Genomic DNA, 16,209 nt, shown 5'->3' on the forward strand with positions numbered 1-16,209 from the left:
GTGGTGCACCTCTGAATTTAGGAAAATTGATGGATTTGCGGTTCACCCGCATCCAGTCATTCGGTACCCGTTAAATCAAATCCTAATAATTTTTTTTTCTTTATCACACGTGTTAGTTGCCAATTAAAAAAAAAAAAATTGTATTTATAGATTAAATCTTTTTGGTCCTGAGATATAGACCTGGCAAAACGGGTGGGTGGCCGGGTACGGGCCGGGCAAAACGGGTAGGGTTAAAACGGGTACGGTCCAAAACGGGTGGATAATACGGGTCCAATATTTTGGACCCGTTGCCCTACCCTATACGGGTACGGGTGGACCCGGGGTGGACTGTTTTTCTCTCTCCAGCTTTAGTTTTGACAGTTTAACCCCAACAGTTTTCATTAGACAATTACACCCCCAAAATTCCTGCAGTTTAATTTTTTACATTTCACCCCAAATCAACTACTCTAATTCAATTCAATTAAGAATATAAACAAATAGAACAAAAAAAAACAAAAATAACACATAAACAAACAATAACATATAATACAAAACTACAATACCAACCAAAACAAACAAATACAAAATCACTTACACAATTACACATAAACAAACCAAATAAGTTAATAAACTATAAATACCAATTAAATAACAAATACATAATCCAATATTCAACAAAAATATTCTTAGGACAGCAAATGTTCATCCCCAGTGGGCGTGATAGAGTCTCTTGATTCCACAGTCTCGAGATCAGTCAATGGCACATCAAGATCACATCCGAATCATCTTTCACCTCATCATCTACAAAACAATGATCAACTACAATATGTTACCTTCAAACTCATATCCAGTATTTAAATCACTCATTAGAGGACACTTTCTAATTAGGGTATGTGGTCTGTAGCTAATGAAAACTATGCTAAACTGTTTTCAGATACTTGTTCTGTGGACACCATTGTGCCTCATATTTGGCTGTTTCACGAGAAGAACAAAACTGACCATCCAAGTAACTTTTAGTAATCATCTTAATTACTTAATGAATTAAAAGGGCAGCACAAGGTTAGTAATTGGTCTTATCGTTCTGGTTTCAGTGAATTAATTTTACATTAATTTACCAAAATTCATTAATTTTTTAGTCCTGTCTCCATACAACTTCGCTATCGATATCTACAAATATTAACGAACTAACTTCAATTATAGATAAACAATCGATCAAAAAACTTAATTAATCTGATGAGATGAAGAAAGCAATACAGGAATGATCAAATGAATATAGCCTGTCACTATTAGTGTAGTGGTTGTGTGTTTAACATAATTAACCGACGACTCAACTGTCATTAACCTCTAAAAATTCAGTATTAAACACTAAAGTAATCAATAAAATGAGCTAACGTCTATGTGAGATCAATAAGAACGCATGCATTGGAAGAATATGCTATAAATATCGATTAGATAAATCGCAATCAGAATCAGTTATAAAAATTGTATTAGGGTAGGTGATTAAACTTAGGAGTCATTGTTTTGGCTTTTTGACCTACTATAATCACAATTAAATGCGTGAACTAAAATATCATACCAGCTTATTAGTTACAGGAGTCTAGTGAGTGTGATTCTCAACAACAACTTTAATGGCAAACTTGAAAAGCAAGAACATAGCTATGGAATACAATAAAAGGAATTGGGAATACAAATTCCATAGACTAGTGTTCTGTCATGCTGTTGGTTTTTCTTATCACACTCACAAACTCTGTTGACTCATACATTAACATTCTACTGAAATTGATTCCTTCAAGTAATTAGCATTTGATAATTAGTAGTTGTAATAAGCTTAAAACACTGCTCTGGATCTGTCTTCCTTTTAATCAAATATTGAAAGTGAGGACATCTTTCAAGTAGTGTAGAATCTTCAAATATGGGTGTAATAATGGGAGGTTTAGTCTAAAACCACTTATTTCTAACACTTTGTTTTAGGCTTTTAGCATGTAGTCTTAAGTGCCATCCATTCTGGCACCAGATCAGCCTACAGAAATTTAATTCAGAATGACGTGTCAGTCAGGTCAGTGCCTTCTGGCTGCAATAAGTTGAAGGTCGCTATACTAAAAATGCACTTTTTCCAACCCTATTCAACCATTTTCGTGACTTATTGCAATATGTTTGTTAATTTGACATTTTCGTGACATTATTGCAAAAACCAAAGCAAGACAGAAACACTAGTCCATGGAATACAATCACTAATTCCAGTAAACAAAAGAGGAAACTTAGCTTATGTATAACTACCTAGAGTCTTGAAGCTTAGCGGTGGTCCGGTGGATCTTCTCGATGCCAAGGACGACGATATCGGTTCCACGTACTCCAACTGCGGCGTTCCCCTTACGGACGGCTTCCGAGCGTATTCCACCTGGAAAAGAAAACACAAAATCTGTCAAAAACCCATCTTTGAGATGCGGCCACGATAAAGTTATTGAGAATCTGAGAGTGAGAGTGAGAGATCAGAGATCAGAGATGTGAGAGTGAGAGATCAGAGATCAGAGTGAGAGTGAGAGATCAGAGATCAGAGATGACTGATGAGATGAGATTGAGAGAGTGAGAGGCGTGACTGCTGCGTGAATGGAATGCGTGAAAAATTAGGGATTCAAAGAACCAAAACTCATTACTGCAATAAGGGTGCCGCGGGTGCCGCGCGGTTCACCCGTATACGTGTGTATCTGGGCCGGATACGGGTAGGGTCTTAAAAATGGTTTATTAAATTGGACCGACTACCCTATATTTTTTACCCGGGTATGGTCAACCCGCGGGTCCAGACCGTTTTGCCAGGTCTAATGAGATATGCCCTAACTCCTAAACTAATAAAGTTCCAGTAAAATTTGAAAATAACTTTATGTCCTTATCACATATCGTTTTTTTAATAAATATCCAAAATATTCTTAATCTGTTAATTCTTAATTTTTATAGTTAATTGAATTATCCTAAATTTTATCGAATTCTCAGTTAACAAGTGTGTATTCTTTTTGTAATTCTATTAATTTTAATTTCATTTACATAAGAAATATTAGGGGTATTTTAGAACTTTACAAAAAAAAAAATTGACCAATATTCTTAATCTGTTATTCTTAATTTTTATAGTTAATTGAATTATCCTAAATTTTACCTGATTATCAGAATCTTTATTTATTATATATAAAACAGTTTTATTAATACCAGCCTAAGAGTCACATTGTCATAACACAAAATCTTCTCGAGATTCTTCACATCTAACTCACATCTAGAAAGACACTTTGGGTGAAGAAACCTTGCATCACAAAGCTTACAAAATAATAATACAAACTACAGCATTTTATAGTCTACTGCAGAAACTCTCTCGGATCAGTCACATAACCAGTCAAAGCAGATGCTGCAGCCGTATATGGTGAAGCCAGATAGATCTGGCCTTCCTTGTGTCCCATTCTGCCGGGGAAGTTCCTGTTTGTCGTCGAGACACACACCTGCAATCATCATCACCTCAAAACTGTTATCTAAGGATCACAAATACTGACATTTAAAAAGCAAATGGCTAAATATGAATTCAGTAGACCACATGCTCATATCTATGGTTATGCGTTACATCTACTCATACTCCAGCGCATTTATCGGGTAATTTACATTGAATTGCTCTTCCAACCAGAGAATAGGTTTGAGAACACAAGTGCATTTATCGATACATAAGTAAGCAGTGCATAGGACTCTCAATTCTGATTGGTGAGCCAAAAATAGCATCCACCAAAAACTAGAATGGTTGCTCAGGAAAATTAGTGTAGTAACTAGTTTTCGACGTTTCCATGATACATAGTCTATAGCCTGCCTATGGCCTATTAGCCCTTTGCTCAAATAAAAATAACATTATCTAATAGTTCTTTGCATCTTCAGTCAAATTTAAGGGTTTGGAAGACACATAATGCCTCAGCAGTCCACAGTAGTATATTCCAATCTCACAGCTTTTACAAACTTTTTGGCACCTAGCAAACAGTAAATGAAGCAAGAAACCTAACATTTTCCTAGGGGTTAGGCTCCTCAAGAAATGTTTCAGCACCACGAAGGAATAGAGATTTTATTTTTTTAATGATAATAATAACTAACCATGCCCTTCAATAAAACAAAAATAAAAAGCTTAATATCAAATACTGTAATTTGCTGATGAGACATTGCCCTGCTGTTAATTTATTTGCTTGTCATTATAAGCATGGTGCCTCTTTTAATGCATTCTGTCAAAATACAAAGTAATTTGTAAATGTGTCACCAACAAAAATAAAACAGAGGTATTTGGAAAACACATTAATTTGGTTGATATATTATCATTTGCCAAAATGAAACACAACAATATCTACAAAAAGGTAACGGAGTTAACATTAACAACTGTATTCACTTTTATTAACTTATCAATTCTAAGGAGCTCAAAATCCTAAGAGAATGACGAGCATATGAAAAGGCCAGTAAACTGCGCATAAAAAATGCCAATACTACTATGATCTTATTCTTTTAGTAATCCAACTATCTAGATGGACCTTGGACTATTCCGTGAAATTGTGGATTTGAAGATCAGAAGCCCATGTGCAAGTTTAGGCCCCATGGTCAAATTCTATGCTTTTGAATAATTTTCAGTTGTAGGGAAAATTTGCCATTAACTAAAACACAGCCTTGTACCTAAAGAGAACTAAAAGATTGATAAGGCATAGCAAAGGCAATTTCACAGTTCATAAAACATGCCAACACATCTATGATCTTTTCTTCTAGTAAACCTAACTCAACTAGAATGACCCTGGGCTATTGTGCACAATTGAGGAGATGATCATTGGAACCACAGGGCAAGTTGTCCGTACAAAAAGTATTTAATATGCAAAACAAATAATTTAAATGTAGTTTTATAACCCATGGCCAAATTCTATGATTTAGAAGATTTTACAGTTGAAGGGAGAAACTTGCCTTAGGTTCATTCATGCGTGCATAAGTGTCTTTAGGGCCACCCAAACAAGCACCACAGCTGGGACTAGCAGGTGTGTCGCAACCAGCTTCTTCAAATATCTGGGAGCAAGTCTTGCCATCAGATCCTGGTACTGGGAGAGTATATAAGTCCATCCAAACCTGTCAATTGTATACATGAATTTTTTATTTAATTTATATCATCATTCAGTCTTATCAAGTAACAAACAACAAATTCACTGACATTTTTCAGCCAAAACAATGCAACATTACAAACCTTTTGGGTAGCAGGGACAAGGAATGTGGAAACTTTAACCTTTTTGCCCTGAAGATAAGAAAAAAAATATTAAAGATTAAGGATTATATAAAAAGCATAAACCCATAAAATAAATACTAAAAGTTAGATAAGAAAAAGAAATCATGTAGCTGTTCCAAGCAAGCTTGTTAAAGCATCTACCAAGAAAAAATTGTCACTAGTTAAATTTATAAGCACACCAATATACTGGGACACATCTAAGTATTATATTAGCCTACCCGCTCATGGCAGAGGGCAAATCATATTTCTCATAGTTCAAAATAAAAATAAAAAAGTATCAAATCAGTTGCACATGGTCAAATTTTATTAGCACAGAGAGTCACTTGTCAATAGTTTTACAGTTGCGTTAAAATGGAATTCAGCAAATAGCTTGTCCTGATAGACTCAATAGTTTGGCCACTAGTAATAAAGTAATTGATGGATATAGCTCTTACTGATGCTAGAAAAACTCTGGCAGCAGCTAGAAAATCTTCTGTTTTCCCACCAGTACAAGATCCAATATACACTCGGTCAATTTTCACATCTTTGCATTCTCTGGCTAAAGCACGATTATCTGGAGAATGAGGCTGCAAATTAAATACTACATTACTCATGGCAATCACAAGCTAGCAAACTGCCAAGGACTATGATCATGAAAAGTACAGTTCTACGAGAAATATATCCATATTGAGAAAGAAGGGGAGAGATTTTCACTTAAAAAAGTATACAGAATCACCCACCTTTGCCACCAGAGGCTCCAACTTGGAGACATCAAATCTGTACTCAGAAAGGAACCTAAAGCCAACATCCACCGAAAAAGAGAGAGAGAGAGAGAGAGAGAGAGAGAGAGAGAGAAACAAACATCAAGAAAAATGAATTGGAAAAAGCATGATAGGGTAAGAATTGAAAGCATGACAGGTAAGAGAATAAAATATGACTCTCCACAAATAAATTAAGTTGTATGACATAGAATACAACTGAATCCACAAAGTTACGCATTGTAGTTCAAGATTCATTATTTTCACATTTATGCAAGTTCCGACGACAAAATTACAAATCACATAATACTTAGTGTGAGAGTTGTCTAAACATGACTACATAGTTATTAATCCTCAATGTTTCAGAAAAATTTGAACAAGAGCATAACTGCAGAAAAGCTAAGAAGTCAATAATGTGCATCTTATTACTTTTGTTTGAAATATATTCCACCTTTTGCTAATTAATTTATTTCAAATAGGATCTCAACAAGTTCTTTTCGGACCTGGGTAAGCGATAATATTCAATGAGGAAAAAAATATATCAAATATAAAACTAAAAAAAGAAAAAAAAAAAAACGATAGTAGATTCACAAAGAAAATTTTCCTTCTAGAAAAATAAATTCCTTGATTGGTTCAGGAACATCTATATCTCCTACGTATAATCAGTGTGGACATGTTCAAGCAACTTAGAATGAATTTTCCTGAAAATATCACACCAAAGATGTAGGCTTCAGTGCAGTAGGGTCCGAAACTGTCTTTCTGAAATTGCGCTATTTCCACATGGCCTTCCTTAGAACTAATATGTTCAATAAATCCAGGAAACCATATTGATTATCTTAATGATGCAAAGGCTAGGTTAAATAAAGCAACATTAATGGAAATCTATGCAATCTTTTTTTTATATGACCAGAACTTGCTATACAACTTCAAAGATCAATGAATTCTTGATGCCAAGGTATAGTTGACAACTTTGCATAAGTGAGTTTGGTCACCATCTGAACGTGGGAGACCCCTACACTTCCAATATTAAGACTAGAAACAATCCTTTACCATTCATTTCCTGTATACTACAATAAAAACCTTTCAGCAGCATTAGTAACACATTGACCAAAGCCATTATTATATTTTCCTTACAGACTGCAAAATGTTTACTCTTAAGTTCAAAGATACCATAAAGGTACACACATCTGACTGAGGATTAGGAACATAATTCAAAATAGCTTAAAGAATGTCCTCTAATGACCGTTAAATCACAGAAAGCTACCTTGCTTGCTGATCACTATAAACTGGTTCGTAGGGAGCAGATGTCTTATCCTGCACAAAATAGAAAATACCACAGTAAGCACACGCTAGCATAAAGAGAAACATCTTATCAAGAGTAGATTAAGAAGAACATAAAAACAATATTTATCTTTTGTCAACAAAGAAGCTATTATCTAGAGACTGATAAATAGAAAAGATGCATATGATGATCTAGTCCACTAACCTCAAGATACTTAAATGTTGTAGTATCAGCAGGGACCACACCATTCTTTCCCCCAGCTTCAACAACCATATTGCATAGTGTCATGCGCTCTTCCATCTGTCCATTACAATATGAGCAGAGCAATTCAATTCATAATTCTTCATAATATAAACGAAGAAATAGAAACATCTGCAGACAGAAATTCAGAGTAACCTGATATCCTTGCAATTAGAGGTAAACTTAAGTTTACTTACAGTTAAACTTTCAACAGTTGAGCCAACGAACTCCATAGATTTATATGTTGCACCAGCCACAGATATTTCACCAATTATCTGCAAAGTGACAATAACTTTAAACAAAATAAAAAAGGGAAGCTCGATCATCCAAGAATAACTGTAAAATTCTCAAACTCAACAAGCTGTGAGGATGTGTTTATTTCCGTTGAAAGAAAAAAATCAAGACCCAATTATACTTACTTGTAAAATTAAATCCTTTGCAAGCAAATAATCAGGCATTTCACCATCCATTACAAATCTAAGGGTTGGGGGCACCTGCACTTTATAGATACAACCATGAGAGAATTAGTTAAATCAATCAAGCACAAGAGAAATGAGTAAACAGATTTAAAGATATATTTAAGTTCTAAGGATTTACTAAGCATATATCTCAAACAAATTAAAGAGACTAGGTGTTTCTTTTAGCAATTACATAATTTGTTGAGTAATCATCAGCAAACAAATAGATCATATATATCCATGACATTTAATTTGAACTTACAGCAGTAAAACTGTGTCACTATAATTGTTCTATGGAGATGCAGCAGTGAACAAAAGTGGTTTAATATGATAGGCTTCCAAAGTACAGATTCTAATCTACCAAGAATATGGGAGTCTAAAAAGGAGAAGATACAGATTTTCGATACAAATTTTCCAAACAATAGACTATGCACATTTAAATTTATCAAAATGTTTAACAGATATGCAACCAAGGGAAAAAATAATAAGCAGAATTTTTCCATCTCAGATGAGACTGGTAAGAGAAAAAAGGAAGAATAAATAAGAAATCGAACAAATAAAAAAAAAACCCCTCATGATAGAATCGTGGTTGCACACAATCTATAGCTGCAAATAGCAGCTGTTACCATCTACGACTATTCAGAAAGAAAGAAAAATGTTTATATACACAAATATCTTAACTATTTTTAATAGAGTTTCCCGTACTATTCTGTTAAAGAAAGGTTTAATCCATCAGTATTCAGCAACTATTCTTGGATATTATATTGGTTTTCCTATAGCAGAAACGGTAACAAGGAACAAACCTTGAGCAGTAGCTTCCCCGTACCCAATACAAAACCCGCGTCAGTGTTGCCTATGCCAGTAGCAAATTGGCCAAATGCTCCAGCAGTACAAGTGTGAGAATCTGTACCTAATAAAACCTGAACGCAGTAATGAAGATCTTAAAAGCAATTTTTAAAAAATATGGCATAACAGACGGTATAAATAATTAATTGATTTCTCTAATAAAACTCACCTCTCCAGGCCTGCAATGACCTTCTTGGGCAAGTGCAACATGGCATACACCTTTATAATCAGGGTTAGCCTGCAAAGTTATGAAGTAACTTTTCATCCACTCTCAAACAAGGAGTAAGAGGTGTTAAGCTCTTTGATAGAAATTGGCAATAAACCAAAAAGGATGGTAGAGCTATACCTTAAAGTTACCAAGATCTTTAATATCATAAAAGTACTTGATATTTTGCTCCATGCAGAAATCCCTCAAGATATCCACATTACGGTTTGCACGTTCATCACTTGTGAATATATAATGATCAGGTATGATGACAAGCTTTTCACGGTCCCAAACCTTCAAAACCATAGTGATTAAGCATATTATGGTAAACATTAAGTACATGCAAATGTGCACACACAGACACATATACACAAAAGCATTCAAAATTTGACATACGTAAATTTTTCAACAGTGGGATTAACTTTAAGGAAGTAATGAAGAAGTATATGAGCAAAAAGAAACAAGAAAACACCTTGGAAAGATATATGAAAAAATACACTCATAAAAGCCATCAATTTATCAATGTGATTTTCAAAAATCGCCCAAAAAAAGAATCGATCTAGTAATTACATAATCAAAAAGTATAATCTCATTAAGAATAAAGAAGAAACCAGTATTAGACATGTCACTCTTATACGCTAGTAATCACACTAATATCACCTCATCAAAACACTAACTACAACATTATGAAGCAAAATAGACAAAACTAAAAGAAATCAAAACCAGACTAAGCCACATCTAGCATATCACCTTAATTACAAGTGAAATAGAAAACCTCTCTCATGTGTACAATAACTAAAAACAAAATCATATTATAAGAACACATTACCTCTGGTAATTACCTCAGCAATGACCAGAATACACTAGTGTTCTAGAAGTAATTTGTGCAAAATAATTATCAAAAAGTAAAAATCACACATATAACCAAGTGAGCTATAAAGACATCAATACCTTAGCATTTTCCCCGAATTCTTTCTTAAAGATACCAATGGAACCAGGGCCACAAACATCATGGGTCATCAAGATATCAACATTAACCCATACATTCTCTCCTGGGACCAAATGGGGTTTCTCCGAAGCCCTAGCCATTATCTTCTCAGTCAATGTCATCGCTGTCTTTACCTGAAAAAGATCGGATAAAAATCCATAAACCAAACATTCAAAGCGACATCATTTCGTAGACAAAAACCATTAAAATCAGTAACACATCAATCAAAATCATAAAAATTGATAACCAGTCAATCATAATCAGCAAAATAAGAGACATCAAATGTGACATAAATAAATCATCAAATTAAGGCAAAAAAAAATAATAAAAAATTACCGAGCCAGTGGTGGCAGGGCTGCGTTCTGATTGCTGAGGTGCCATGACCGATACAATTTTTTTGGAAACACTTGATTTCTTGCATTTGTGAATGGAAAGTTGTGATGTTGAAGAGAAACAAAACCTACTGAAATCCTTCTATAAGGAAGAAAAAACAAAACAATTAGGAATTGGTTTCAATTAGTGAAAAAAAAAAAAAAAATAGCTAATCAGAGTGAATAATAAATGAAATAGAGTTTGTGATATAATTGATTTTTTTTTTTACCTTGTTGATGAAAGAGGAAGTTCGAGTTGGAGAAATGGCAGGGGAAGCCATGTTTAGTTATTGTTGTAATTACTGCAAGAGATTGTGAGGTTGTGCTATATAAAGATGTGTATGTTTCCTGGGAAATGGAGGCGAGGCGGCGGGTGAGAATAAAATTACGTAAGTACAGACAGGACTTTGTGGCTTGTGGCTGACATGTGGTGCACCTCTGAATTTAGGAAAATTGATGGGATTTGCAGGGCTTCACCCGCATCCAGTCATTCGTGTACCCGTTAAATCAAATCCTAATAATTTTTTTTTTTCTTTATCACACGTGTTAGTTGCCAATTAAAAAAAAAAAATTGATATTTATAGAGTTAAATCTTTTTGGTCCCTGAGATATAGACCTGGCAAAACGGGTGGGTGGGCCGGGTACGGGCCGGGCAAAACGGGTACGGGTAAAACGGGTACGGGTCCAAAACGGGTGGATATATACGGGTCCAATATTTTGGACCCTGCCTACCTATACGGGTACGGGTGGACCCGCGGGTGGACTGTTTTTTTCTCTCTCCAGCTTTCAGTTTTGACAGTTTAACCCCTAACAGTTTTCAATTATGACAATACACCCCCAAATCCTGCAGTTTTAATTTTTTACATTTACACCCCCTAAATCAACTACTCTAAATTCATTCAATTAGAATATAACAAATATGAACAAAAAAAAAAATAACACATAAACAAACAATAACATATAATACAAAACTACAAATACCAACCAAACAAACAAATACAAAATCACTAATCACAATTACACATAAACAAACCAAATAATTAATAAACTATAATACCAATTAAAATAAACAAATACATAATCCAATATTCAACAAAAAATATTCTTAGGACAGCAAATGTTCATCCCACAGTGCGTGATGAGTCTCTTGATTCCACAGTCTCGAGATCAGTCAATGGCACATCAAGATCACATCCAATCATCTTTCACCTCATCATCAAACAAGATCAACTACAAATATGTTACCTTCAAACTCATATCCAGTATTTAATCACTCATTGAGGACACTTTCTAATTAGGGTACTGTGGTCTGTACTAATGATAAACTATGCTGAAACTGTTTTCAGATACTTGTTCTGTTGGACACCATTGTGCCTCATATTTGGCTGTTTTCACGAGGAAAAACAAAACTGGACCATCCAATGTAACTTTTAGATAATCATCTTTAATCATTATGTAATTAAAAGGGCACACAAGGTTTTAGAATTGGTCTTATCTGTTCTGGTTTCAGTGAATTATTTACATTAATTTACCAATTAATTCATTAATTTTTTTAGTCCTGTCTCCATACAACTTCGCTATCGATATCTACAAATAATTAACGAACTAACTTACAATATAAGATAAAACATCGATCAAAAAACTTAATTAATCTATGAGATGAAGAAGCAATACAGGACAATGACCAAATGAATATAGCCTGTCACTATTAGCTGTAGTGGTTGTTGTGTTTCTAATAATTAACCGACGACTCAACTGTCATTAACCTCTAAAAAATTCAGTATTAAACACTAAAGAATCAATAAATGATGCTAACGTCTTGTGAGATCAATAAACGCATGCATTGGAAGAATATGCTATAAATACGATTAGATAAATCGCAATCAGAATCAGATTATAAAAAATTGTATTAGGGTAGAGTGATTAAACTTAGGCCTCATTGTTTTGGCTTCTTGACCTACTATAATCAACAATTAAATGCGTGAACTAAAATATCAACCAGCCTTATTAGTTACAGGAGTCTAGTGAGTAGTGATTCTCAACAACAACTTTTAATGCAACTTGAAAAGCAAGAACATAGCTATGGAATACAAATAAAGGAATTGGGAATACAAATTCCATAGACTAGTGTTTCTGTCATTGCTGTTGGTTTTTCTTATCACACTCACAACTCTGTTGACTCATACAATTAACATTCTACTGAAAATTGATTCCTTCAAGTAATTAGCATTTGATAATTAGTAGTTTGTAATTAAGCTTAAAACACGGCTCTGGATCTGTCTTCCTTTTAATCCAAATATTGAAAGTGATGGACATCTTTCAAGTATGTAGAATCTTCAAATATGGTGTTAATAATGGAGGTTTAGTCTAAACCACTTATTTCTAACACTTTGTTTTAGGCTTTTAGCATGTAAGTCTTAAGTGCCATCCATTCTGGCACCAATCAGCCTACAGAAATTTAATTCAGAATGACTTTAGTCAGTCAGGTCAGTGCCTTCTGGCTGCAATAAGTTGAAGGTCGCTATACTAAAAATGCTTTTTCCAACCCTATTCAACCATTTTCGTGACATTATTGCAATATTGTTTTTTAATTTGACATTTTCGTGACTTATTGGCAAAAACCAACAGCAATGACGAAACACTAGTCCATGGAATACAATCACTAATTCCAGTAAACAAAAGAGGAAACTTAGCTTATGTATAAACTACCTAGAGTCTTGAAGCTTAGCGGTGGTCCGGTGGTTTCTTCTCATGCCGAGAGGCGCCAGTACGTTCCGTACTCCAACGTCGGCGTTCCCCTTACGGACGCTTCCCGAGCGTATTCCCCTGGAAAGAAAACACAAATCTGTCAAAAACCCATCTTTGATGCGGCCAGACATAAGTTATTGAGAATCTGAGAGTGAAGTGAGAGATCAGATCAGAGAGTGAGAGTGAGAGATCAGAGATCAGAGATGTAGAGTGAGAGATCAGAGATCAGAGATGACTGAGAGATGAGATTGAGAGAGTGAAGGCGTGACTGCTGCGTGAATGTGCGTGAAAAATTAGGATTCAAAGAACCAAAACTCATTACTGCAAATACGGTGCCCGCGGGTGCCCGCGGGTTCACCCGTATAACCCTGTGTATCTGGGCCGGATACGGGTACGGGTCTTAAAAAATGGGTTTATTAAATTGGACCGTACCCTATATTTTTTACCCGGTATGTCCAACCCGCGGTCCAGACCCGTTTGCCAGGTCTACTGAGATATGCCCTAACTCCTAACTAATAAAGTTCCAGTAAAATTTGAAAATAACATTTTGTCCTTATCACATATCAGTTTTTTTAAATACCAAAATATTCTTAATCTGTTAATTCTTAATTTTTTATAGTTAATTGAATTATCCTAAATTTTTACTGACTTCTCAGTTAACAAGTGTTATTTCTTTTTGTAATTCTATTAATTTTAATTTCATTTACATAAGAAAATTAGGGGTATTTTAGACTTTTACAAAAAAAAAATTGACCAAAATATCTTAATCTGTTAATTCTTAATTTTTTATAGTTAATTGAATTATCCTAAATTTTTACCTGACTTCTCAGTTAACAAGTGTTTTTTCTTTTGTAATTCTATTAATTTTTAATTTCATTTACATAGAAATATTAGGGGTATTTTAGACTTTTACAAAAAAAAAAATTGAAAAAGTTGCACCTCACACAGGGTTGATTCGAGCCGAGCCAGGTCGAGTATATGGCCACTCGAGGTCAACTCAACATCTACAGTATCGAGTTCGAGCTTGGTCAAGCTTGAATTTCTGAGTTCGAGCTCAAGCTCGATTACAGATAGGGATAGCTTGAGCTAATCAAGCCCTAGTACTGCTCGATTAGCTCCCGCTTTCAAACACTAATCTAGAATAAATAACAAATGCTAATCTAGCTCGGATTGATTGATTCTTTGGCTCAAATCAAATCCTTAAGCAATGGGAAAAGGTATCACAACATACTATAATGAGTATTAACCTGGTAAACAAATCAAAGTTTTTGAATAAAACATTTCCCCTGATCAATTGTCTTAGTTTAGTTCGAAAATATTTTGCAAACATTCATTTCAAACACATACGTTCACAGTTTCGTCACGTTCTTACACTTAGCACACAACTTAGTTGACTTTGAATAACGAAGATGAGACTGAACATAACATATAAATAGAAATCTGATTATGTTTGGATTAGAACATATAAACAAAAATCCGACTCGTAGATGAAGAACAATTCCACAAACAAATTCATGTAAGTATTGATTGATCAATCACATAACTGTTACACAAACATATCGAATCACAATTCTTCAAAAAAACACATTGGTTATATGAAAACGTCTGTAAGAACACATTCATAAAATACAAATAGAAAAACATGTTTTATAAAAACACGTATATGCTTATTGTGATTCCATATTTAAAATCATTAAATTTACTTACCTCGTTGAGCTTCCAACTCTCTTAATGATATGAGAATAATCTTCATAACTGTTGTGTGTGATTTTTCCACCAAGCTCGAGCTACCGCGAGGATGTAACTCAACCCAGGGTCAGTCCGACTCCACCAGTTGTCCAACCTAGCATAAGCTCGTCAACATATAGCTCGACCCAGCACAAGCTAGTCGTGATCAACCCGAATGATCATTCAATTAATTCCCAGATAACTTCAGATCCTAGATATTGCGGGAATGACTAGATCAACAGCAATCTTTGTGCAATCACAGCACCTAATCGCGAGAATATTGGAATTGTAGTTCAGATCAATTGTAATCCCTTTATTTTCGCTCTTTCCTTTGTACAAATCTTGTATATAAACCCCCTCAAATGATGAAAAAGGGGTTAGACATTCACACAAAATTCTCATTGTAAACTCTCACAACAAATACAAAGCACAGTGGACGTAGGCTCAAGAGTTTACCTCGCCGAACCATTTTAAAAATCCTCATTGTCATTTATTTTATTGCATTCAATATTCGTCTATCGCTGATTATCCGTAATCACACAGACATCCATTCTGATCTCGCCAAGGTCGATCGAAATTCTTTGGTTGGTGCATATTTTTATATCAACATTTTGGCGCTAGAAGGAGGGCCTCTGCCAACACCGTAGCAATTCCTATGAATGGTCATGACAATCTACCCAATCCCAGCCCACAATGGTGCACACCAGATCAAAGACCATCACCGGAAACCTTGAGAATGTGGGGACCACCCACTAGGAGGTATAACAGAACGCCGCTGGACGCCGACCACCCGTGCCACCAACTTAGCATATCACAAATAATCAGGGGTAGGGACGTCAAACCTCGAAAACGGCCAGCTGGTGGGGATGATTAGAACGATGGTTGCATAGGCGGTGCAACAAAACGTGGCTAAGTTGAGGAATCAACAACCAACTGCCCAAAATCTTAACCAGCCGTGCTTCACCAGTGCCACCCCAACATGTATGAATTTTGCGGGTGGCCGGTCCAGTTCATCGGCGCCAAGAGCCTGCCAACACTCCCGATATCGCAAATTGCACTTTGCTTACAAGCACGAGTCTCGAGGGCAAACTAACCTTGCGAGGCAACCGGGGAAGCAGCCACTGGGGGAGAGTGAAGACAATGGTAATTGATGCGTGTTTCCTATAACATGCAATGTGTAGCAAGTATACTAATCGCACAAGTAACAAATCGATCCCTACCAGCTAGCGAGACGACTGGCGTGCTGTCGTAGGCACCCAGAATTAAAACCTTCCGAACCTAACTACTGAACTGTAAATAGGGTAGCAAGGGTCGATCCCACAAGATTGTCTAGCCGAATTTTCTTTGATGTGAAAAAG

The 16,209-nt window shown here is 35.3% G+C and overlaps 1 protein-coding gene across 2 annotated transcripts; it reads right to left on the reverse strand.

Moving 5' to 3' along the window:
• Positions 1-3,144: 3,144 nt before the first annotated feature.
• Positions 3,145-10,857, reverse strand: LOC116106005 (3-isopropylmalate dehydratase large subunit, chloroplastic-like). Of its 2 annotated transcripts, none has more exons than XM_031392378.1 (15): positions 10,606-10,857; positions 10,341-10,475; positions 9,968-10,138; positions 9,158-9,310; positions 8,981-9,049; positions 8,769-8,885; positions 7,927-8,001; positions 7,705-7,782; positions 7,472-7,567; positions 7,250-7,299; positions 5,968-6,022; positions 5,683-5,814; positions 5,210-5,257; positions 4,936-5,094; positions 3,145-3,461 (listed from the first exon to the last, which is right to left on the reverse strand). In XM_031392378.1, the coding sequence occupies exons 1-15, from the start codon at positions 10,654-10,656 to the stop codon at positions 3,321-3,323; spliced, it is 1,530 nt and encodes a 509-aa protein (XP_031248238.1). In that variant the 5' UTR covers positions 10,657-10,857; the 3' UTR covers positions 3,145-3,320. The 2 variants fall into 2 exon arrangements, with proteins under 2 accessions (XP_031248238.1, XP_031248235.1); XM_031392375.1 differs by having other exon boundaries at positions 10,341-10,478; positions 10,606-10,856.
• Positions 10,858-16,209: the final 5,352 nt, after the last annotated feature.

Source organism: Pistacia vera, unplaced genomic scaffold, assembly GCF_008641045.1.
Source record: "Pistacia vera cultivar Batoury unplaced genomic scaffold, PisVer_v2 Contig117, whole genome shotgun sequence".
In the NCBI taxonomy this organism is placed as follows: domain Eukaryota; kingdom Viridiplantae; phylum Streptophyta; class Magnoliopsida; order Sapindales; family Anacardiaceae; genus Pistacia; species Pistacia vera.

Bases quoted from the DNA above. Each gene is read 5' to 3' on its own strand.
- LOC116106005 (XM_031392375.1), bottom strand. From the start codon at position 10,656: ATGGCTTCCCCTGCCATTTCTCCAACTCGAACTTCCTCTTTCATCAAC. The intron at 7,783-7,926 runs GTAAGTATAATT...GTCACTTTGCAG, and splicing joins CAAAGGATTTAATTTTACAA to ATAATTGGTGAAATATCTGT. The intron at 5,815-5,967 runs GTGGGTGATTCT...TTTAATTTGCAG, and splicing joins TGGAGCCTCTGGTGGCAAAG to CCTCATTCTCCAGATAATCG.